The following is a 23,192-nucleotide window of genomic DNA, read 5'->3' as shown; positions in this document are numbered from 1 at the left end:
AGCAGCTTTTGGGGAACAGTGGTGTCACCCCCTTAGGTTGTCACCTGGTATAGTGCACACCTCCTGCACCCTCTAGTTATGCCCATGGGTCTACTCTTACTGGTACTCTTATGCCTGCTTTAGAACTGCAAATGAAAAACAAGTGATTTTATGTGGTACCCTCTGCTGAAAAAGTAAACTCCCTCTGCCACATGTATTGCTAGCTTACTATCTAAAGAAGCTTGAATTGGCAGGATATCTCCAAAGTCTGTCTTGAGCTTAAAGCATGCATCGCATCTTAACTTTCTGTTTTCTGGATCCTGAGACTGGGGTTTTACACCAGTGAAGCTACAAGAATTAATCTCAAGCCAATACTAGAACACAATGCAAGGGTGCTGCTCTGGTCATGCAGACAATTAAACTTTGCCTGTGTTTCTGTGCCCTCAATTTTTCTCGGATTTGTAGATGACTTTGTTTTGCAGGGGGACTTTCCATCTTCTCATGCTGTTGGGAAGGGGTTTGAGGATAAGCTCTTCTCTACAACAGAGACGTGTAAGGGAGAAGGGGCCCCTGCAGGGAGAAACTTTTACAAAACCACTTACTGGGCATTGAAACGGCTCTATTCAACTTTGAAGAATACCAGCATGGAGATGGTCACCTAGCAACCTGGAGCAATGTGGCACAGCTTGGATTCCAGAGTGGGAGAAACAATAATTCCTTGCTACCCTACTGTGAATTGAAAGCCTGAAGATCTTCTCCTGAGAGGAGAGAGAGAGAACACAAAGATGGGAAAAACTTTTATGAGAGAATCATCTTTATTGAATTGATGGCAAATGCAACATGGTGCCAAACCCCCCACTCCAGAGTATGAAAGAGAAAGGCAAGGGTTTACAGTTAGTTATTGTTCTTCTCCTAGGAGAATCAAATGCTCAGTTGACTCCAGCAGAGCAACACTGCTGCAGAGCTGGAGGAAAAGAGGAATGAAATAAATTTGCATCACTATATGTTTACTTCCCCAAACGTTCCTTAGGCTGCTGTTTCTTGAGCATCAAAGGGCTGTTTGACAGTGGAACATATTCCCTTGTATGTATGTGTAGTGGAGTCTTCTTCTTTGGTGGTATTTAAACAGATACTCTGCCTTTTTTCCTCTGCAACTATCTAGAGAAGCAAGAGAGAGAGGGGAGAGAGAAGCCACAGCACCAGTTCCTCCAAGGTTCAGGCATCATTTTGAAACCAAGTACTGAAGATCTCTCTTACAGGGAGAACAAACAAGCTGGGTGCAACAGCCCAAATGAATTATGGTTTATCATGTTATGCAAACTGGGTCAAGGTACCCCAGGCCTTCCAGGCTTGCATCTTCCAGAACCATGATATCCTGTGAAGATTAAGATCTGCCGCATTTTTCACTCGGTCCACAAGGCCTCCTCTTGTTTCTATCTTTTCTCTAGATGAACGCAAATTTCTAGAGGCTACTGGAGTCCAGTTCTTTAGAGGTCCAGATGAAGCTGTAGTGACTAAAAGTGCACATACTAAAGGCATTACTTTTCATTTTATTTATTATCATTAGCATGGCTTTTAAAAAGTGTAATGCATTTCCTAGATTATGCAGAACTTTTGGAAATCTTGGTTGATACAAAATGTAGATAAGATGCACATCTTTTGCAGGAATAAATTCTTCTCTTCTAGGGCAAACACCTAATGAAATATTTTCACTCTGATTCTCAGGGTAATAATGACAGTAGGATCCCATTAGCTTTTACTATTAAATGACAAAGGCATTAACCTGATTAGAGGCAACATTCAGTCCAACTGATCATAGTGTGCAATTGCTTCCCACAGGTAGGTCCTGAAGTTTGTTTAAGTTACAATGGCATTGTTCTTCCCCCATTACCTTTTTTTAAAAAAAAGCCATCAGACACATAAGTGCTGGAATTCCATTGGAGCACCATGTTGTGTGTCTTCAAGTCATTTCTGATTTACGGCAACCCTAAAGCGAATATCATGGAAGTTTCTTGGCAAGATTTGTTGCCGGGTGGTGGTGGTGCCAGTGCTTTCATTTGAGAGTGAGACAGTGTGACTTGCCTAAGGTCACAATCTGTTGTTGTTGTGTGTCCTACAAGTATAAAGATATACAACTGCTTGCACTCTCTCCAAGACTGGGCAGTCAGTTCTAGTGCAGCCAGTTATTCTGCAACCATGCACACCCCAAGACGCCCTTCTGTTTAGGGGCTAGAAAGCTGATTCAGCAGCATTGTACAATGACATAGACAATAAAACTATGGGCACCCATTGTGCACCCAGTTGTGCAACTGTGGGATCCAGCATATAACACTGCCATACCCTCCAACATTTCACAGATGAAAACTGGGACATGTGTGGCCAAGCTACAGTGGAGTGTGGTCAAGATGGCAAATGTTTTTAATGAGGAGGAAGAAATGAGGCTTGTATCTCTATAGTGGGGAGCTGATCTGAACTCCAAGTGGCTGAGAACTAACTTGGGATTCTACAGGAAACTCTGTGGAAGCTAAGATGAGAAACAAGAATCTATTGGTGTATTTACATTGTGAACAGTGGCGTTCGCATCCCTGGTGTCACCAGGTGCAGAAGGGCACACTCAGCCCTCTTCATCATGGTGGCAGAGGCCTCCTTATGAGGAGGCTTCCACTGCTGCAGCAAAGCCAGGAGGGGAGAACTTGTCCCTGTCCTATGCTGTAGTGAGGGAGGCCTCCTCATGAAGGCTCCACAAGCATGGTGAAATCTTCTCAAAGCCTCTGCCAGTGACAAAGTTTGCAGTGAGAGGAGGGTCCGACCAGGTGTCACTCCTCTTCTGGGTTGTCATCCAGTGTGGGCTGCACCCCCCTTAGTGACACCACTGATTGTGAACCTCATCTAGTACTTGGGACAGAACTTGGAAGGTTACTTTTAAAGGCAGTTAGTTACATTTATAATATGTGAGGTTCAAATGAATGTTAGGATTATATTGTAAAAGAGCAATTAAGTTGCTTCCCTGTTCCTCAGAAATACTATTACTTAATTTTAAACAGTTTGAATCCCACAGGCTGCTGCCTTGTGGTGTTGAACACACTTACCTCTTGTTCAACTCATTCTCCCCACAAGAGAACATGGAGCAGCAGCATGAGCTACCATGTAATATACTTCCCTTATCATTTAGTGAAGCCACATTTCCAAAACTATAAAAATTACAGTTACACCTGGAGAAGATATAAATCATATCTTCTTATATTATAATGGTAATGTAATACAGTGCATCCTCGCCTTACGTGGGGGATCCGTTCCGGATCCCTCCGCGTAAGGCGAATTCCGCCTATGCTCGAGCCCCATTGGAAACAATGGGGCTCGTGTGCGGCAGCACGGGCGCGCGCGGGGTGCAACATGCGCGAGCGCCCATTCAATTGAATGGGATGCGCCGCCCCTTCCGCCCCGTGTGCGCGCCGCGGCTTGAGCGCATATGCTCAAGGCCGCGTATGGCACACCCGCGTATGGCGCGGGTGCACATTGACAGTGATTGTTGTTGTGTGCCTTCAAGTTGTTTTTAGTTTATGGTGACCCTAAAGCAATCCCATCATGGAGTTTTCTAGGTTGAGAGTGTGTGACTTGCCAAAAGTCCCTCAGTGGGTTTTCATGGCCGAGCGGACAAAAGAACTAACTGGGAGTAACCATCCATTCATAACTCAGTACTTTCAAACTCTGTGTATATGTGTAAACATATGCTAGATCACAGAAATGCTGTCAATCTCCAGTGATTTCTTTCTAGGAAAACAGAACTCTGGGTAAGAGCTTGAAATTTTCAACAGGTTGGATGTCAAGAGCATACATGTAGTAATTCCTTAGCCATGAAGCTGGTAAGTGGATACCAAATAGGCATCCCCTGTTCTCTTTGTGTGGTGCTTTGTGAGATTTAATGGTCTACAATAGCCCAGTTGCTCAAGTTTTCACACCAGCAATAATCTTACTTCAGCCGAATGAGTGGACAAATTAGGGACAAATGGACAAAATAAAATCAAACAGACATAGCACTGATATATCTTCCCTGCCAAATGAAATTCTATCATTGCTGCTGCTTCTGCTATTACGGCTACAGAAAGAGAAGGTGTGTGGGTGTATTTGTGTTTGTAAGGACAATGGCTCAGAGGCCTATTATGCAGAACGCATGTTTTCTATATACACAGTTCAAACTATAGGAACTCAGGTTGCTGCAGAGGGAAGGATCTTTGTCCAAGGCTTTGGAAAGGCCAGCCAAAGAGTTAGGACTTTAATAATTGATCTAACAGTATGACTCAGCTCATTTAAATCAAGTGGGTTTCAGAAAATAATTACTATATATACTCATGCATAAGTCTAGGAATTTAGGTCAAAACATTGACCAAAGAAACCTGAGTCAACTTTTCCATGAGTCAATGTAAGTACTCTATCCTAACTCTTATTTTAAAAAAGGAACCATCCCCTGGTGACAAGCAATAATATAATCGGTCCTGAAAGCACCAAGCCCTTTTACTCTCTCATCCATCCCTTCTTAAGAGTAAGCACAAAGAGTTATGTCTGCTGGAATTTTGTATGTTCTTTGAAATTGTTTTGCTTTGCTTCATCCTTTAGATCCTTTGCTATATGCCCCTATGTTTTATCCTCGACTTATCCACAGGTCATAGCAAAATCCATAATTTTGGCCCCGAATACAGTAATCCCAGCAATCAAGTTAAGCTTGCAGAATCCTTCTGTATTTTATCCTGTATGCCAACAGTGCATACAATGGGTTGATGTTCTTGCAGGAATTAATTCTACAAATGTGAAGTCTTTAGGACCAAGGAGTCTTTCTGCATAAATAAAAATATGGCTTGGATCCAAATTGCCTGTTTCCAAGGTTTCTGTTCTGGGGGCAGTCAGTGCTCGGTCTCTTGTCAGGATCTCTGGTAGAGTTTCATGATCTTTTCATCGTGAAGCTTTTTCCATACCCTTTGTTCCAGATTAAAGTCATGATTGGTGTAGAAGATCAAGCGCTTCCACTGCTTATCGTAATAGTGATCAGAATACTTTTGGTAGCCTTCTGTGATGTACCCATATGCACTTACCTGAGGAAGGCAAAGAGACATAATTAGGAAAAGTTTGCATTGGCTTCAGAAAAGGAATGCTGAAAAGAAGTAAATTGGGTAAACTGGAGAGGGGATTTAGATGGGGAGTGGAAACAAAGTCTCACCCTTCCCAGAGCACTCCCTTCTCAGTTTTCACAGCAGCTAGCTCCAGCATGATTGGGTGTACTTTGGGGCTTTTAACTTTAAAAGTACAGTGAGCCCTTGTTATCTGCTAAGGTTTGCTTCCAGGACCCCCATAGTTACCAAAATCCATGGATGCTCAAGCCCTATTAGATACAATGGCATAGTAAAACGGGGTCCTTTATATAAAATAGCAAAATCAAGGTTTGCTTTTTGGAATTTATACTTTTTTATTTTAGTATTTTCAAGCCATGGATGCTTAAATCCATGGATAAAATTCCATGGATAAGGAGGGCCAACTGTAACTTAACAAATTGCAGTAGCTTATTAAATTATGACACGTGCTATTGGCACACTTAACTGGACTTAAATCATGGGGTTAGGAACTTGTGGGACATATATTTGCCATTAGGGAAAAAATGTCATACCTAGACTAAGATACAGAGCATATCAGAAGATATACAATATTTCTTTAGTCTGCATAGTTCAACTTGACTGAATATTTTTATTTTGCAAAGAGTAGTTGTTGAGTTTTGAATCAGTGAGGGAAAGAATAAAATAACAGTTTGTAAGAAGTAAGAAATAAGCATGTACAACAGTTAGGGAGAAAGGTGCTGGAGGTTATAAAATGGGAAAGAAACATCCAGTGAGGATGCTTATTTCTACCATCCATTTTGCTTCAGGCAGAATAGTGATACCAAAGAATGAAAGTACCCTTAGGAGGAAGTGGTAGCTGACCCAGCAGTTTCCTGTTGGGCAAATGTTTCTCTTTATCCACATAGTTCAGGGGTGGGGAATCTTTAGCCTTCTAGATGTTTTGAACTTTTCTGTTGTGTGTCTTCAAGCCATTTCTGGCTTATGGCAGCCCTAAGGCAAACCTAGAATAAGGGTTTCTTGGCAAGATTTGTTCAGAAGGGATTTGACTTTGCCTTTCTTTGAGGCTAAGAGAGTACAGCTTGCCCAAGATTGCCCAGTAGGTATCTATGGCTGAGCAGGGATTCAAACCTTAGGCCCCATTCAGACTGGCATCAAAAACCTGGAAGGAACTGGGCTGATTCGGATGCCCCTCCCCTGAATCTCTCCATTAGCAAGTGCCCACTACAAAAGAGGAGCATTTTAAATCGAATGCATTCTGTGCCTGCTGTGAAGGTGCCTGCTGTCAATCAAGCGATCGTCATGGTGACGTTTTGCAGGGGCATCGGAAGTGTCCTCCCCCCTCCTTTTTTTTAAAGAGCCATGCACAAAATGCCCCAAAGTGTCAATTTTTTTAAAACCTCTTTTTTGTGTGTATGTGTGGGCATTTGGGTCAGATCTGCCCCTGTCCCCATTTTCAATCCCATGCAAGCTAATGCATCCCCCACTCCTTGCCCCCCAGAATGCCTCTTACACATGAAATAATAATAATGATATTAATAATAATAAAAATAAATTCCTCACCTCAGAAATGCCAGTAAAGGATACAATTGCCATGCATTCCTTTTTTTTTTTTTTTTTTGCTTTTAAAAGCAATTCAGGGCTGCCTCTGAATTCAGTAGCAAAAGCATGTATCATTGTCTAATTGACAAGAGCAAAAAATGTAACATTCGCATTGTAGGTCTGCCCTTTGATTGTAACATTTGCATTCACAACAGTTCCCCTTTGCTTGAAGCTAGCAGAGAAAAGGGAAAGTGCACAAGCTGCTAGCCATGCTCTGTCTGCCTCAAGGAAAAAAATCATGCGCATATTTGGTCAAAAATAATTTTTAAAAAATATGAAAAGGGAGGGGTGCCTGATGTGAGCTCCGTTCGTGCCCTGCCTTTGACCTGACCTGACCTGACCCTTTTCCTCCTGCTAGAGGAGCTTTGCCATTGCCTTCCACTGAGGCTGAGAGAGTGTGACCTGTCAGTTCCAACTAAAGTAGACCCATGGAATCAATTGGGAATAAAATGGAAATGCAGTGCAGGCATTCCTGTAGCATCCTCATATAACACAAATAATAATAATAATAATAATAATAATAATAATAATAATAACAATAATAATAATAATAATCCAGGAGCAAGAGGAAAGTAGAACAAGCAAGCACCCAAAAAATAATGTGCATAAGTTGTCAAAAGAGGCTGATTTCCCTACATCCCCCAGCTTGGACCCACAGCCCTACTTCCCTGGGCAATCCTCCTTCCTTCCGACCCTCACCTCCCTTTCAGCTTTCTCCACCACCCCCACCTCCCTCTGACAATAATCCAGGCGCAAGAGGGAATGAAAGTAGAACAAGCAGCCTGATTTCCCTACATGCCCCAGCATAGCCCCGCAACCCAATTCCCCCTGGAAATCCTCCTCCTCCTCCTCCTCCTCCCTTCAGACCCTCTCCTTCCTTGGGGATGCCCATTGACCCTTTCCCCCAGCTCCTTCATCCTCCTCCTCCTCCTGCTCCGTTTTAGGATCCCCTCCATGGCTCCCTTCCTCCCACGGCCCCTTTCTCCTCTTCCTCCTCCTCCTCCTCCTCCTTCATCACTTTCTCCACCCCCCACCTCTCCCTACAGCCCTCTGCAGCCCAAAAGTCACCCCTGATTTCCCCCTTTCTCCTGTCACCCTTTACAACCAGATTCCCCTTTTTTCGGCTCCTTCCTCCTCCTCCTCCCCCTCCCTTCTGATGATGAGAGGGAATGCTCCGACCTCTGCCCGCCCCCTGACCCTAATCCCTCCCTAATTTGCCCCGATCATGATCGAGGGCAAGTTCAAATTTGGCGCAACTGGAGTCTTTTGAGAAAAGACGGATTTTAGCCCGAATCTGGATACCCCAGGGTAAGAGGCATTTCCTTGTGCAAGCCCCAACATGGATTGTGACGGAATCGTCACAATATGAACTTCACGTGGAAGAATCGATTTCAAACCCGTTTTTTTCTGTAGTCTGAATGGCCCCTTAGTCTCCAGAGATAGTCGGACATTCAAACACTACACTGGCTCTCTATTTTGAACAACAATTCCACAATCTCTCACCATTGGCCATGCTGTATGAGACTGGTAGGAGTTGCAGGTCAATACATCTGGAGGGCCAGAACCTCCTTGCCCCTCTTGCGGCATTCTTGTGGCTGAGACTACCAGCTTTATGTCCTGTTTAGTGTCACAGAGCCCTTACCTGGTCACACAGATGAAGTGCAGTTAGCAAAAGGAGGGCACCTGTTGTGGGCCTATAGATCCGCCAGTAGGGTTTGTCTAGTGTTTTGGACCTTAAAAACCTACAATAAGATATTTAAAAGGTTGCATTTTTTAAAACAACACACTTCACAAATTTATCAATAGAATACAACAGTCTCAGACACATAAAAAAGAAAAGAAAACCACAACAACCCCAAAATTCAGAAATCACATCCAGCTTTAAGGCAAAAACATACAGTAAGTATGACCAATGGAAACAAGAGCAACCACACAAGATATACAACATATACATTTATTTAGCTTAAAATGTTTTCTTCCAAAAAAAATCTCTCTATGGTCAGGGAGGCTTAGGAGTAGACAAGCTGTGTGGCATTTATTTACACAGAAGAAACCCAGATCTCAAGATGAATGACACTGTTAAAATATGGATACCCAAATATCAGTTCTATTCAACTTTGTCTGATCCTCATGCTGCCTAACACAACCATAACAATTTTCCTGTATGAGGGGAAAATTTTAAATTCTTCTTTTTAGTTTAAAATATTAATACAAATCCACTGAGTCCCATTGGACTCTCTTAAATGTGTTGTTTAGACATCTTTATAGAACTCTTCCACCACATCTAGTACTAGGATACAGTCGATATCAGAGAAACAGTAGCTGCATTATGAGGCTCAAGCCAAAATATCCAGGTTCTTTGGTAAATGCAAAAAACAATGAGTGTTGGAAGTTTCACATAGCATAAGCCTCCATGGACAATAGCTCAGTTCAGTTTATGCCAAATGAAATTTATGACCCTTTATGGTACCAAGACAGTTTTCTTGTTTTTGTTGCAACAGGTTCATGTTGCTAATCCCTTGAAAAATAGTGTTCTATGAAATGGGTTCTACATGCACATTGCAAAACTTTAACTTCCTACAATAGTGAGAATTGGGGAGGGGCAGGACTTTGCAGTTGAAAACTGGTAAAAGTATGATTAACTCAATCTGTGCCTATAAATTTCCACCTTGTGAACATTCCTCCCCTCTGCCCCACCTCTGCCCAAGTAAGCTTCCCTCTGCTTTCAGTGTTTCTTAAGAAAAATTATGTTCAGGTATAAAATGTTCAGGTGAAACATGCCAAGGAAAAGTACTAAGTGAACCCCCTTTGCTCCTCTGTTCTCCTCTGCAAGTATCCCCTGGAACATAATTGACTTCAAAATGAAACATCCTGTTTTTCTATGTAATGTTTACTTTCGCCCTCATGTGGCCACAATTCTTTACAACAAGAACGGCAAACCTCTGGCTCCTTGTCTGTAGGCTTACTAGGTTCTTTGGGGTCCTTGGTCCTCATAGCTTCCCATCATCACAGCATATAATTCAGCCATTTTCGGAAGCCAGAAACCATGAATGGAAGACTGGCGTAATTACAATCCCATCCATTGTTCCAGTGGACTCAGCCTATCATTTCAGATGTTCTTGCTTTGAGAGACATGCTTGCCCATGTCTCTCAAGGTGAGGCAGACATGAGGCAGGCTTTGCAGCATGGCCACTGAGAGGAGATCCTCCTTTAACACCACCTCTTCTCTTGGGGCCCTTTCACTCTACAGAGTTATGATTCCACTTGAACTACCATGGAAGCATCATATGGAATCCTGGGATTTTAATTTGAGGGAGGAGTACTTAGAATTCTCAAGGAGGGAGCTTCTCTGGTGCTTCTGACCAAAGGTCAGACACCAAGAAACTACAGGATATTGTCACTGCAGTTACAGGGGAATCATAGTTATATAACGGTGTGACTGTAAAAGGTCCCTAGTTGTCATGTTGTTTCTTTGCTGGGAAATATACTCAAAGAATTAGAAGATATACAATGGGATCTCCACATTCACTGGGATTAGGGATGCAGAACCCCCATGAAAGTAGAAAAAGTGCAACTGGAAGTGGATCATATTGGAAATCCATTGGGAGTTGACCATAGTGTTATGCTGGAACAGGGTGACCAGAGGTCTTCCTTTTCCTAGACATGTCCTACATTTCAACCTTATGCCTGGGAGTCTGGGCAGGATTTCAAAATGTATTCTTTTCTGAGCCATAAAATCTGTCCATGTGTCATCTGGTGTCTCAGTAGGCAAGCAAAAAGTAGCTCAACAGAATTATTACTGCCACCGCTGCTGCAGTGGGCTTGTTAGTTTTTGCCAAGCGATAAACATCACTAAAATGTTTAGCCTGCAATACATCCTAATGACTACAGGAAAACTGTTGAGTCTCATGATCCCAGGGTATAGGGAGAGGAGAAGGCATGAGAAGACTGTCACTGACCATGTCGTGGTTTTATTTATATTTGTGGATGTGTTTTCTAATAGAGGCATGGAAAGGAAAGGAGGATGTGGGTTGCTGAAGCAGATTCAGTCTAGGGTTTGATGTTAGTAAAGTTCAATTTAAGCATTTGTTTTGCTCAGAGTTGTATATTGCAAGCCAACAAGGCATTTTAACATAGATAGGTTCATCAGAAAAATATGGTTGAGTATATAATGAAATACAGTATATGTAATATAGCCATAAACAGATCATGTGAAACGAATTTATATTTATATTAGCATTTCTAGCTTTTCTTTGGTAATGCCCTACATTTTTCTTAAATATCCCACATTTTGCAGTGCCTTGGCCTTTGTGGTTATGACATCTGGTCACCCTGTGCTGGAGGACATACAAATGCTTAGAGAAATGTTCTCTCTAGGAACCTCGAGATCCACCAGTGCAACCTCTGGTGAAAGTTTGCCACAGAGTTGCAATGGAGAGATTCCTAGAGAGAACATATTAATCAAATATGCAAATAATCAACTCCGCAAAAGTCAAACCTGCAGATGTGGAGGGCTGACTGTATACTTCAGAAACATTTGAAGTGGATGATGGTGGATATTAAGAAAAGATGTTTGAGAAACCTATCAAACAGATTTAATCAGCATTGTTTGCTGTGGCCCTGCCACATCAGGTATCAGGAATTTGGGTCTTCGAACCCATTTAAGGTTTTTATTTACATCCTAGATCTGAAGGTAAGCTGAGAGCAGTAGCTATTTAGTGAATTGTTTCTTCCCATTACGTTCCTCTGCAAATGATATTCTTTTACACTGTGGTAAAAGAGACAGCAATGAATCAATTGGTTTCTAAGATGATACAACATTTGCCTACTGCTGCCTGTAGCACAACTGACAAAAACAAGAATTAAGATTTTGAGAGACTGAGAAGATGTGTTCTCTATAGCATTTGACATAAGATGAAATGGTTACACAGCTGTTTTGCCAAACTTCCACCTCACAACTCACCCTCATTTATTGTGCTACTGCAAGGCTGCCAGAAGTGGGTTTTGCATGTAGGCCTGGGGTAAAACAAGTTTATGTTTACTTTCCAACATGACAGATTGCTGGCAGTGACATGTCCCGCCATCTTCATTCTCTCTAAACTAGTAGTGAGAAGCTTTTGGTTCTCCAGATGTTTGGGACTACTACACCCAAATCCCCACCCAGCATGGTACTTGGTAAAAGACTGGCCCTTATTACATGTGAGACTGGAACTCCAACTCAGAGCCAATTCGAAGTGAAGGGGAAGCAGAGTCAATCTGAATCCAAGGCAATTCACCTGATGAATTATCACATGTGAAGAATGAAATTGTGGTGATTCCTGAATCAAAGCGGAGCAAGTGCACATTAAATTATCACAGCAGTACATACCATGCAGATTCAACAGTTCAAATTGGTACCCTTGCACATGCTCAGTGGGGCTCTGAATGCATTGTGAACCTTTGCATTTCCGGGCTGAAGAAGGGAGCCACTTCCTGGTTCCAGTTTCACATGAATGCTAGCTTCACGTGAATGCTAGGGAATGTCACCTATGCCTACATGCCCTCTGCTTCATACAAATGTGTCACCTATCTCTAAATGCCCTCTGCTTCATCCGAATGTATCACTGGAAAAATTATTATTATTATTATTATTATTAATAATAATAATTCCTTAATAACAATAATAATATTAATAAAAACTTTCACTGCAAAATAATCAGTATAGAACCTGTTTTACTTGTAAGTAAATCCTTTGGATCTGACGGAGACCCATTTTGGAGGAGTGCAGAAATAATCTGTTTTCCCTTATTCTCCATGCTCCCTAAAATACCACCTCCTTGAATCCAATCCACTCTCCTTCCCTTTGTAAAAGTTGCCTTCTCTTAGGTTGCATCCACACTGGGGAAATAATCCGGTTTGACTCCACTTTAACTGTCCTGGCTCAGTGCTATGGAAGTCTGAGAACTGTAGTGTTGTGAGATATTGAGCCTTCTCTGCCAGAGAGCTCTGGTGCCTCAGCAAACCAATAACTTATTGTTGTTGTTGTTGTTATTTAAAAAATAAATTATTATTATTTAAAAAATAAATTATTATTTTAAAAATAATAAATTATTATTAGTAGTAATAGTAGTAGTAGTAGTAAGTTATTATTATTATTATTATTATTATTATTGAAATATTATGCAGCCTCCGTTCTTGAAGGAGCACCAGAAGCAAATGGGGCAAAATTGCAGCACAGCATCATGGGAAATGTGGGACCTTGGGGAGGTGTACCAGGATGGAAGCAAAGTTGCATTCCACACCAGACCAATTCATATTGAAATCGAAGTCAGCTTGGAAACAATTTTTGTGAATTCACTTGTTACCAAATTCACAAAAATCAGGAGGCACTTTGGATTGACTGTGGATCTGCCTCGGAACGACCCCCCATAGAAAGCAATCACGTGAGATAATACATCACATTTTAACGTGAATTTGCATGGTTGGACCCGCAGTGACTTAAGTTCAGAGCTGCAAAACCCTCTGTGTGATAAGGGCCATTATTCAAATTATTGTGTGAATCAGCTGGACTGCCAAAGGTCTAAATCTTCTTCATTACACCATTTTATGCACATTGCCTACTGCAAGCAGTCTTAGTATGGTGATAACAGAAGCATCTCTCTTCTGACCTCAAATTGTGGGCCGTGAAGCCAGGTCTCACAGAAAGAATAGCTAGGGAGCATAGAATTTGCCTGCACCTCAACATTTACCACCACACCACTGTGTGGACATACTACACTACACTGTGAGACAATGAGATTTACCCAAGCTTTCTGGCACATGAAGTGTACGTACATACCTACTCTCATAAATTAGGGGCAATGCTGGGAAAGATGGGGGGAGTAGAAATAGAGGAAGGCTGCATGCTAGATGGATGGACTCTATTAAGGAGGTCATGGGTATGAATTTGCAGGAATTAAGTAGAGCAGTGGAGGACAGGGAGTCTTGGAGATGTCTCATCCACAGAGATGCCATGGCTTGAGATCAACTCGAGGGCAATAAACAACAAATAGTGTAGACACACATGGACTAGATGCATTTCTATTTGTGTGGAAAGATTCTGAGTGGCAAAAAATGTGTATGAAAACTCTGCTGCAGTTAAAACTGCAATAGCAATATTGAAGAAATATTATCCTATCACCTAATATGAGCTATAGAAGAAAATTCCTTTTTGAAGTTGTATGTCTACAGTCCCTAAAATTTACTTTTTCCTGCTGATTACATGGGTCATTGGATGGCCTTTGAAGATTCATGGTCAGGAGAGCAAGCAGTTCTTTGCCCCTGGGAAATGCATTTCTACCAAAATAGTCTTATCCTTCGTTCCACCTGTCAACCATAACAGAACTTCCCAAGGGAGCTTGGCAGAATGGGAGATAAGATGATGTCCAGGTGTGTGTTGCTTTTATTTTCCTTTCCTGAACATTTGAGGGGGGTGGGAAGCATTTCTTCTTCACCAGTTTACTGAGTAGCCGTCCATGACCGAGGGACAAGGAAGGAAGGAAGAAAAGGGGATTTTCTGCTGTAGAACTATGTTGAACTGGACACTGAAAGACCTGAAGCAGGATTGCTCTCTCTTTCACTCTCTACCATCAAATCCCCAACTTCATTTTATTTTTTAGTTTTTCTGAAATCTGTGAGATATTTGTACTAGAAAATAAAGGAGCAGGTGGGGTTGGGTAGCATAGCCAGTATGGATTATACTCATAGAATATTCATCCTCATTGACCCTTTCTTTATCATTGCTTTGGAATAATGTCAGACCTTCTGTGACCCACAATTCATTTAGATTAGTTTTTGCCTCTTCTGCCATATAATTATTTAACTTCTCTATACCACCCTTCAGTCCTAAAAGGTGCACTGGGATATTATATATTCCCAGTGGTGTATAAATTGATCTAGAAGTAAAGTGGAAGCCAATTAAAGTGATATAAATTCAGCTCTTTTTCCTCCGTTTTATTTGTGTGTGGAGCACATACTATTTAATTTAGACTGGGGGAGGATTTCCTTTTTGAAGGCCTGAAAGGCAGGATATAAATATTTGCATAGTTTTTTTTTATTTTAAAAAAATGGCCCAGTAGTGACTACAGTTCACTACTATAATTTGATAGCAACTACTGCTCAGCTCTGGACCCCATTGTCATCCAGGGAATGCTCATAAATAAACTGACTGGAAATGTTTCGTGAACTAATTAATACAACAAAAATGACAGTTTGCTAAAAATCCTTTTGTCCATGCTAAGAATGTCATTTGAACCAGGAAAAATAATATTTTGTTTGTTGGCTAATTATATGAGCTAATATTTCAAACAGTAGAGTACTGATCAGTATGCTAGCACTCCTTGTGAGTCCTAGCAGCCACTTAGGCAGCCCCACAAGGAGAAAGAGGCTGCACATTTACAGGCTGCAAACATTAAGTATCTGTCCTCCTGAAAAATGTTGCTAAACAATCAGAACCCTGCTGTATAAACCCCAAGAGATTAAGAAGAAGAAGGACTTCTCAATCTGGCAATATATTAAACATAACAATAAGTATTTCTTAGCTTTAAATTGCTACATTCAGTCTCTGTAAACGGGTCCTTGTGTTTCAGAAACTGTGCAGAAGTAGTAGTTATGGAAGGCACAACTTCTCCCTTTGTTGCAGTGATCTGGACAGAGAAGCTGTGTCCCCCAAACACTGGCACAAATACCAGGGTGAGGAGACATTCTCCTTTTCTACAACATGCCCTACATTTTGTCCAGGAAAAATTCCAGAATGTCCTCCACTTTGAGCATAACTAAGAAGCCCCCTCAGTAGCACCAAGTTTGCTGTTTGTCTACTTGGCAGCCTATCCTTGCTGTACATGGGGGGATAGGATGGTTCCTTTTAATTAAAGTACTTTTCTCCTAGGAGCAACAGCAGACAAGACTCATATCTAGAGCTCAGGGCACATTTGTTTCTCGGAGGGGAAAACGTGTTAGGCAATGGACTAATGCAATGCAAATGTTGACAGGCTTCTATTCTTAAATTCAGCAAAATGGACAAATGAAATTGATAATTTAAATATAGATTTAGTCAAGGCTTTGTTGTTGGTAACATACAATTGTAAGTGTTTTCTGATGGAGATGTAGAAAGGAAGGGAGGATCTGGGTTGTTGAAGCAGAGCGGTGGCACCAAGAGAAGATTCAGTCTAGGGTTTGTTGTTAGTAAAGTTCAGTTTATGCATTTGTTTTGTTCAGACGTCTTTGAGTATATTGCAAGCCAACAAGGCATTTTGATGAAGATAAGTTTATCAGAAAAATACAGTTGAGTACATAGTAAAATACAGTATATGTAATATAGCTGTAAATACACCATATGAGATGAATTTATATTAGTGTTTTTAGCTTTTATTTTGTAATGTTCTACATTTTTCTTGACTGTCCTACATTTTGCAGTGCCTTGTCTTCCTCTGTGGTTATGATATCTGGTCATCCTGATAATTACTAAGGCCTTGGAGTCCTGTCATGTCACACTGCCTTTCCCACCCTGGCGCTTTCCAGAGGTGTTGGAATACAATATAAAAGGGCTTCCTTTGTGGCTCCTTTCAAACTGTGGAAGGAATTTATCACCCTGGGGCTAATTTTGGCATGAAAGAGAGATTAAAGCACATTTAAAGAATCCCACAAATAAAGCAAAAATGGCTAGTAATTGTGCAAATGATTATTACACGCAATTGCACAAATAAAGTGATATCGGAAATGCATCGTCAATGAAATCCTGAAAGTAAAAAGATGCACGTTAATAGTTTTTTGTGGGTTCTTTTGTGGGTTTCGCCAGCATCTGTGGCTGGCATCTTCAGAGAATGCTTGCCTGGAATGCTTGCCTCTTTTGCAGGCCAGCATTCTCTGAAGATGCCAGCCACAGATGCTGGCGAAATGTCAGGAAGAAACCCTTCTAGAACATGGCCACATAGCCCAAAAACCCCACAAAAAACTATGGATGTCGGCCATGAAAGCCTTTGTTAATGCTTCTTTGCGACCACTTTAATGGCAGATTTTGTGTGACATTGTGTGAAATTGTTTTGCGTAATTACGCAATTTTCCTGGGATATTCATGGGATAAACTCCTGATCTCCTTCATGTGATAAACTCTGAAGTCTCTCCCACCTAAGACCCACATCATGAGACCAGGCACCACTCTCCTTGTGCCATTAAAATACTTTTATGTTATTTTTTTAGGTAGGTGTTTATTATTGTTGTTGTTGTTGTTGTTTTCTTAAATCCCACCTTTCTCCCTATTAACCAGTTGTTGCCGAAGAGTCTTTTAATGGGGATACTGCAGTTTTATTCGTATTGTTATGTATTAAATACTTTTGATTTGTTTTAAATTAGTGTTGCTTTTAATAGGATAGCTAATTGTTTTTAAAACACTGTTGTTATAACAATTGTTCTTAGCTGTATTTTGTTTTATTCTATGTTGAACAGGTGCCTTGGGTTCCATGTTGGGGAAACAGATATCAATAAAATCAATAACTGCCCTACCTCCCCCCCCCCACCCACCCACATTCTCTCTCGGTCCCTCTCACACAGATATTAGCGTGGTCAATGAGAATCCTGCACATTTGAAGCCAGCATGGTGTAGTGATTTGACTAGGACTCTGGAGAATAGGGTTTGAATCCCTGCTCTGCTATGGAAACCCACTGGGTGAGCTTGGGCATGTCACACTCTCTCAGCCTCAGAGGAAGGCAAAGTCAAACATTACTTCAAACAAATCTTGCCAAGAATACCCCATGATAGGTTTGCCTTAGGATCTGCTGTATGTCAGAAACACAACAACAAATTCTAGAATGTTTCTAATGTTTGAAGATAATATTCATACTATTGGCAATTACCTGTTTTTCATGTATCTGGTAAAATCTGGATGAATCACAAAGTATTTATCCAGGTTGAAATTGTTACTGAATACATCCCGAGGCCTTGGCCTAGGAAAGGAAACAAAAGCACCTTTAGGTAAAACTTATGAAATTTACATCCAAACTGACTTGCCAAGCAAGTTATGCTGTGGGTGAAGGCAGGTGCTATTATTTAACACATATTACTGAACGAACAGGAGACCTAAACACTCTAAAGGCACCAGATTTTATTTTGAAAGCTAAGCAGGGTAATCCCTGGATAGAACTTGGATGGGAGATCACCACCAAATACTAGGTGCTGTAGGCTATACTTCAGAGGAAGGAACTGGCAAAACCACCTCAGAATATTCCTTGTCTAAGAAAACCCTATGAAATCCATGGTGTTGCCATAAGTTGATAGGTGATTTGAAGGCACACATACTTGCACTGAAGAACAGAATGCCCAAGCACTGTACCACCATAAGCATGATTTTTTAAAAAAGTTCCCAGGATGCTAGGGGACAATGTTGCACATCTTCCACCAATGGAAGGGGTGGGAAGATAATTCTAAGCAACACTGACTTGTACTTAGGGTCTCATTAGCTAGAGGTGTCCATAGCATAGGTGGATTGTCACAAAACCTTCTGTGAAAAGAAGACTAAAGAGCGGAAGCTTAAGAAATGTGGTTCTGAAAAGGGCTCAAAAAGTAGATCATTTCTCACCCGTAGTAGTCCAAAAATCCCTTCCTGACTTTCACATTCAGTAGAAGAGCTTTCAGCCATTCGTAATCTCTTGCCCCTTCCAGGAAATGAAGGTACTTGATCTCCTAGGAAACATGCCACACATATGCTGGTAGGGGGCATAACAGATGGAACATAAGCATTGCCAGATCACATATAATGACTGGGTAGGATTGGGCACACTTTTCTGTTGGCCAGCCCAAATCTGTATTCTGCCGTAGGCCTCATTCTGGATCATTTATTTAAATGATGGAAGGCCAACCTAAGCTTTTCTGTACAACCAGAGGCAAAACAAGATGGGGAGGGGATGAATACACCATAAAATTTAGGTTGGTGATTTAAGGATATGGAGGTAGTCCAGGCTATACTAAATCAATATAAAACCAGGTACTTTTGTTTCTGGCTGCGCTGACCCAGGGCTACAGTGACTGTTCTGTGCCATAAAAATTTTACTGGCACTAAAACTGCTACTGTTGCCAAGCCCAATGTCATAGATCATTAATCCTCACAGCATGAGGAACTACTGCTTAGATTTTGAGCAACAGTTCCTCAAGCTGTGAGCATTAATGCCTAGAAACTATGGCCGAGATAATCACTCAGAGCAGCCAATACTATTTCTGTATCAATTCACTGCTTAGGGCTGCCAGATTGAAAACTGGAGACAGGACTTGTATCTTTAATGATTGTGTAGAAGAGGGAATTTCAGTAGGTGGTACTTGTCTTGCAGCTGGGTAGCAAGCAACACCTGCTGAAATTCCCTCCTCTACACAACCATTAAAAGATACAGGCACCCCCTCCAGTTTTCACTCTGGCAACTCTATAGTGACTCTGTATTATCTTTTTAGTTAATGACACCCATCATTCTTGGGGATTTGTACTATGTTGGTACTCTAAGGGTCAAAGTGGATGAAGTACTACAAAAAAGTGGATCTGCAATCAGATCTCCCATAGGGAGGGGGGGTTATAAGCTGCAAGGGAGATTAGTGCTGTGGAGTTTGTGGTAGCACATTTTCTAACACTCTCCTCGTCGGTGAGACTGTCTACATGTTTTAAATACTCATTATATTAGAATGCCATTTGGAGGAATTGGGGCTTTTCTGAGGGGAAGGGGTGAACTCCTCAAACTCTGTAGAAAAGGAATTATAGGTTTTAATGGAGTATCCGTGAGGACATTCATTATCAAATGTGTGGCCATCCATCCACTTTCTATTTGCATGGTTGCGTATTTTTGCATGGCTGCTTATTTTTTGCATGGATTTGCATGGCTTCATATTTTTGGCAGAAGGAGGGTGGACAGATGCAAATTTGTATAGGAAAGTGAAGTCAGTTAAGCATCAATGTGAATATGTGAAAATCTGTAGCAATTTGCATAATACACTTACGTGTTGACTAGCCCCAAATTGCTCCCTAAAGCTGTTATTTGGCCCATAGGGAAGAAACATATGAACCTTGAACACAGTATGTCCCTTACCTTTCCCATAGGGATCTTCTTGAATCCACGATTCCACAGCGATGCAAGAGAAGCCATTATGGAGTAGGCTGTGAATCCATAGAAGGATGTTCTTGTTCCCACATCTTTCTCATAGCCCTCGATCACGGCCCCACTCACTCTGGCCCAAGAAATCACATTGAATTGCAAAGTTAGCGGGGGGGGGGGGAGGAAACCGCACCCACCCCAGAAGTGTGTCATGAAACTGAATGACAAATTCAGCTAGCATGTAGTGGAACCAAGTGATGGAATCTGATTTCATGACACTTTTCTGGGATGGATGATTTTCACTGGCTGCTGTAAAATTATTGATTCAAGGTTGGACTTTGGTACATTTCTAGAGGAGGAAGGTTCCAGGAGTTAAAGGTATGAATGGTTCTGTTTTCTAGAAACTAGAACAATTAAATTTCAACCAGAATCACAGCCTTCCTACAGATGTTGAAAAAGGAAATGTAATGAATATGCGTTAGAATTTGTCATTTGGTGAATATTCAAAATAAAAGTAGAAATAAAATGTATGGAAACTGTGGAAATCCTCTCAACAGGTTCAGTAAAAATATTGTTGCTAACAACCTTAGCTCTGAAGGGGAGAGAGAAAAAAGTGTTTGATCAATTCAGCCTCTGTCTAGTATCTGAAAAAAAATAATTAAATCTTATATTTGAAGCTTGATATTTCCCTCCAGGTTAAACGATTAAACTAAACTTCCCCCTGCTATCAGGCATTGTGCTCCAAGACAGTTTTCTGCTGTTGAGATGGGGTGCTAATTATTGTTTTATCCTCTATTGGTGATGTTTTTGTAGGTTAGAAACTGTTTTTTTCTTACAGTTTTATGCTGCTCAGATTTTGTGAGGTTTTTAAAATAGATCTGTTAATGTTTTAACAGTGCAGTTGCTAAGCTGCCTTGTACTGTCTTTAAGAAAGCTAGGCTAAAATAAACCTTTATTTTTAGGCTCTACAGCATTTGGCTAAATGCATAAATAGAGGAGAGAGATCAATATACAAGAGAAGTTCCTCTTACCGGAACACATAATCATGGGAGTCAATCTCCTTGCCCATTCTAGAGTTGTTCAAGATTCCTCCATTCCCTACGACAGCACAGGTGGTACATCGGGAAGTCTTGCTACTGCTGTTGTGGGCCAAGAGAATTTGGTGATAAGGCTTAGGAGGAAGCATGGTTATGACTTCTTTCACCACTGAGAAGACAAATGTTATTTGTTATTAATGTCTGGCAAGTAAAACAGAAGTTGAATTCAGAGAGAAACTGAATAGAACTAAAATACAGGAACAAAATTCAGCCCAAACACACTTGTCTTGAAGATGGGTCATGAAGGTTCACCAATGCTTAATGTTTTCAGTCTTCCATAATATTGCCTGGATCTAGAATTGCTGCTTCCCAAAGAAAGCCAGCATGAAGTTTGGGTGTTGGGCTAAGACTCTGGAGACCAAGGTTTGAATTCCCACTGTGCTATGGAAACCCAATAGGTGACTCTGGTCAAGTCACACTCTCTCAGCCCCAGAGTGAAGCAAAGGCAACCCTCCTCAGAACAAAGCTTATTAAAAAACACCTTGTGATAGGTTAGCCTTAGGGCATAACCCATAAAGTCCTATACGGCTTAGGTCCAGATTATTTGAAAGACCATATCTCCCCATGTGAACCTGCAAGGGCCCTAGGATCTGCAGGGGAAGGCTTTCACTCAGCCCCACCACCATCATAGGCTCACTTATCTATGGGGTGGCAAAAAGCATGAAGAAATGGATCCTAGGACAAATAAAGCCTGAACTCTTCACAGAAGATAAAATGACCAAACTTCAACCATATCAGGAGATGCAATGTCTCACTAGAAAACATAATGATACTTAGGACCTTATCACACTGGGTTTTTTTTAGCTCAGAACTAGGGTGAGTTCGAATTGAGTAATGCGAATTCACGTTAGAACGTTCATGTATTTTCACACCTGGTAGCTTTCAATGGGAGCCCTTTCCATGGGGCTTCCGAACTGAATCCAGCTGGCTCCTCATTTTGGCAAGTGCACTAAATAAGTGGATTTGACGAGATTCGCATTGATGGTCAGTTCGAACTCACTGCAGATTGGTCTGGTGTGGAATACCAATCTGCTGATGCTCTTGAACATCATTGCAAGACCCCCGGGTTGCAAATCTCCCATGATGCCCTGCTGGCATTTTGCCCCATTTGCTTCCAGTGGCCCTTTTTGCTTTCAGGGCAACCGGGGCTCCATTGGAGCGCTCTCTCTCCTTCCCTCCCTGCCTCTCTCTCTTTCTCTCTCTCTCTCTCTCTCACACACACACACGCACACACACACACACAAATACACCTCAGTCAGGTCAGGGGGTGATGGGATAGATCGCTGGGGCCAGGATTGGGAGGCAGAGGCAGTCAGGGGGTGATGGGACAGGTCGCTGGGGCCAGGATCGGGAGGCAGAGGCAGTCAGGAGTTGATGGGATAGGTCGCTGGGGCCAGGATCGGGAGGCAGAGGCAGTCAGGGAAAAGTAGTAGTAATAGTAGTAGTAGTAGTTGTTGTTGTTGTCATTTGCTCTCTCCCTGCAAGTAGGCAAAATTAATAACAACCTGTCTGTCAGTGCTAAGCTTCCCACATCTTAAAAACAGTTCCCAGGTCCCTGAATATGAGATCTTTGACTCCTTGCTCAAGAGAGTAGAGGCCTTGCTTTCAGCCCTTGTCTGCATCCCCTTGGAAGAGTTGCTCACATGAATAGTTTAGCTCCATGAAACCAAAAGGTGGGGGGAAATGTTCCATTCGCTCCCATTCACTGGCACTGAAATGGCTCCTGTCCATGAACAGGGTGATGTTGGGCAGGAAAACATCCTTTAGCCAGTCAGACTTGGCAGCCTTGACCCGCAGAGAATCTGGGCAGCTCTTGAAATACAAAAAGGGAGAACTGAAGTGAGGAAGTGTCTGTTCAAGGAACAAAATTTGTCTAACCAAGAGCATGTTCCTGCCACAGGATCTGGGTTTTGTGCCTATATCTTTGTTGCCAGCTGTAGTGTTGCTCTTGAACAGCTGGATGTAATTAAAGCTCTACACATATGGCCATTTACCCAACTTAAATAAGCAATAACATACCTTGCAACAGAGATAACAAATATAGGAAGCAGATATAGTGGTAGCTCTAAGTGGCAATAAGCATTAGAATCTTGGTGGTGAATCTGCTACCATAAGAGTCCCTTATATCAATAAGCCCCTTTTTCTTTTATTAGGGTTCCATAGTGGTGGGGGGATGGCTTTGGCTGTGGTCACAGCATTTGCAACCTCTCTTTCTCTGTCACTACATCACCACCACTGGTGTAGTTATGCCCACAAAGAGGATCTCAATCCATGTCCCCATATTACCTCTGGCAACAGAGGATTAAATACAGTAATTTCACCCAAA

General features: G+C 41.7%; 1 protein-coding gene across 1 annotated transcript in view; it reads right to left on the bottom strand.

Annotated features, from left to right (window-relative positions):
* Window positions 1–4,837: 4,837 nt before the first annotated feature.
* LOC149322134 (alpha-N-acetylgalactosaminide alpha-2,6-sialyltransferase 1-like) overlaps window positions 4,838–23,192 on the bottom strand; it is a 41,078-nt gene continuing 22,723 nt past the window's right edge. Inside the window, exons 3-9 of the mRNA XM_089523758.1 lie at window positions 22,510–22,678; window positions 20,801–20,975; window positions 19,764–19,902; window positions 18,275–18,378; window positions 17,553–17,642; window positions 8,326–8,425; window positions 4,838–5,066 (exon numbers count right to left, since the gene is read on the bottom strand). Coding sequence (XP_089379884.1) covers window positions 4,896–5,066; window positions 8,326–8,425; window positions 17,553–17,642; window positions 18,275–18,378; window positions 19,764–19,902; window positions 20,801–20,975; window positions 22,510–22,678 — 948 coding nt within the window. The 3' untranslated portion in view covers window positions 4,838–4,895. The remainder of the gene's footprint in view (window positions 5,067–8,325; window positions 8,426–17,552; window positions 17,643–18,274; window positions 18,379–19,763; window positions 19,903–20,800; window positions 20,976–22,509; window positions 22,679–23,192) is intronic.

The sequence above is a fragment of the Sceloporus occidentalis genome, unplaced genomic scaffold, assembly GCF_023333645.1.
Source record: "Sceloporus occidentalis isolate IW3139 unplaced genomic scaffold, rSceOcc1.0.p SCAF_1, whole genome shotgun sequence".
Lineage (NCBI taxonomy): Eukaryota > Metazoa > Chordata > Lepidosauria > Squamata > Phrynosomatidae > Sceloporus > Sceloporus occidentalis.
Note: the sequence above shows the minus strand (reverse complement) of the source record. Positions and strands in the feature narration are given on the sequence as shown.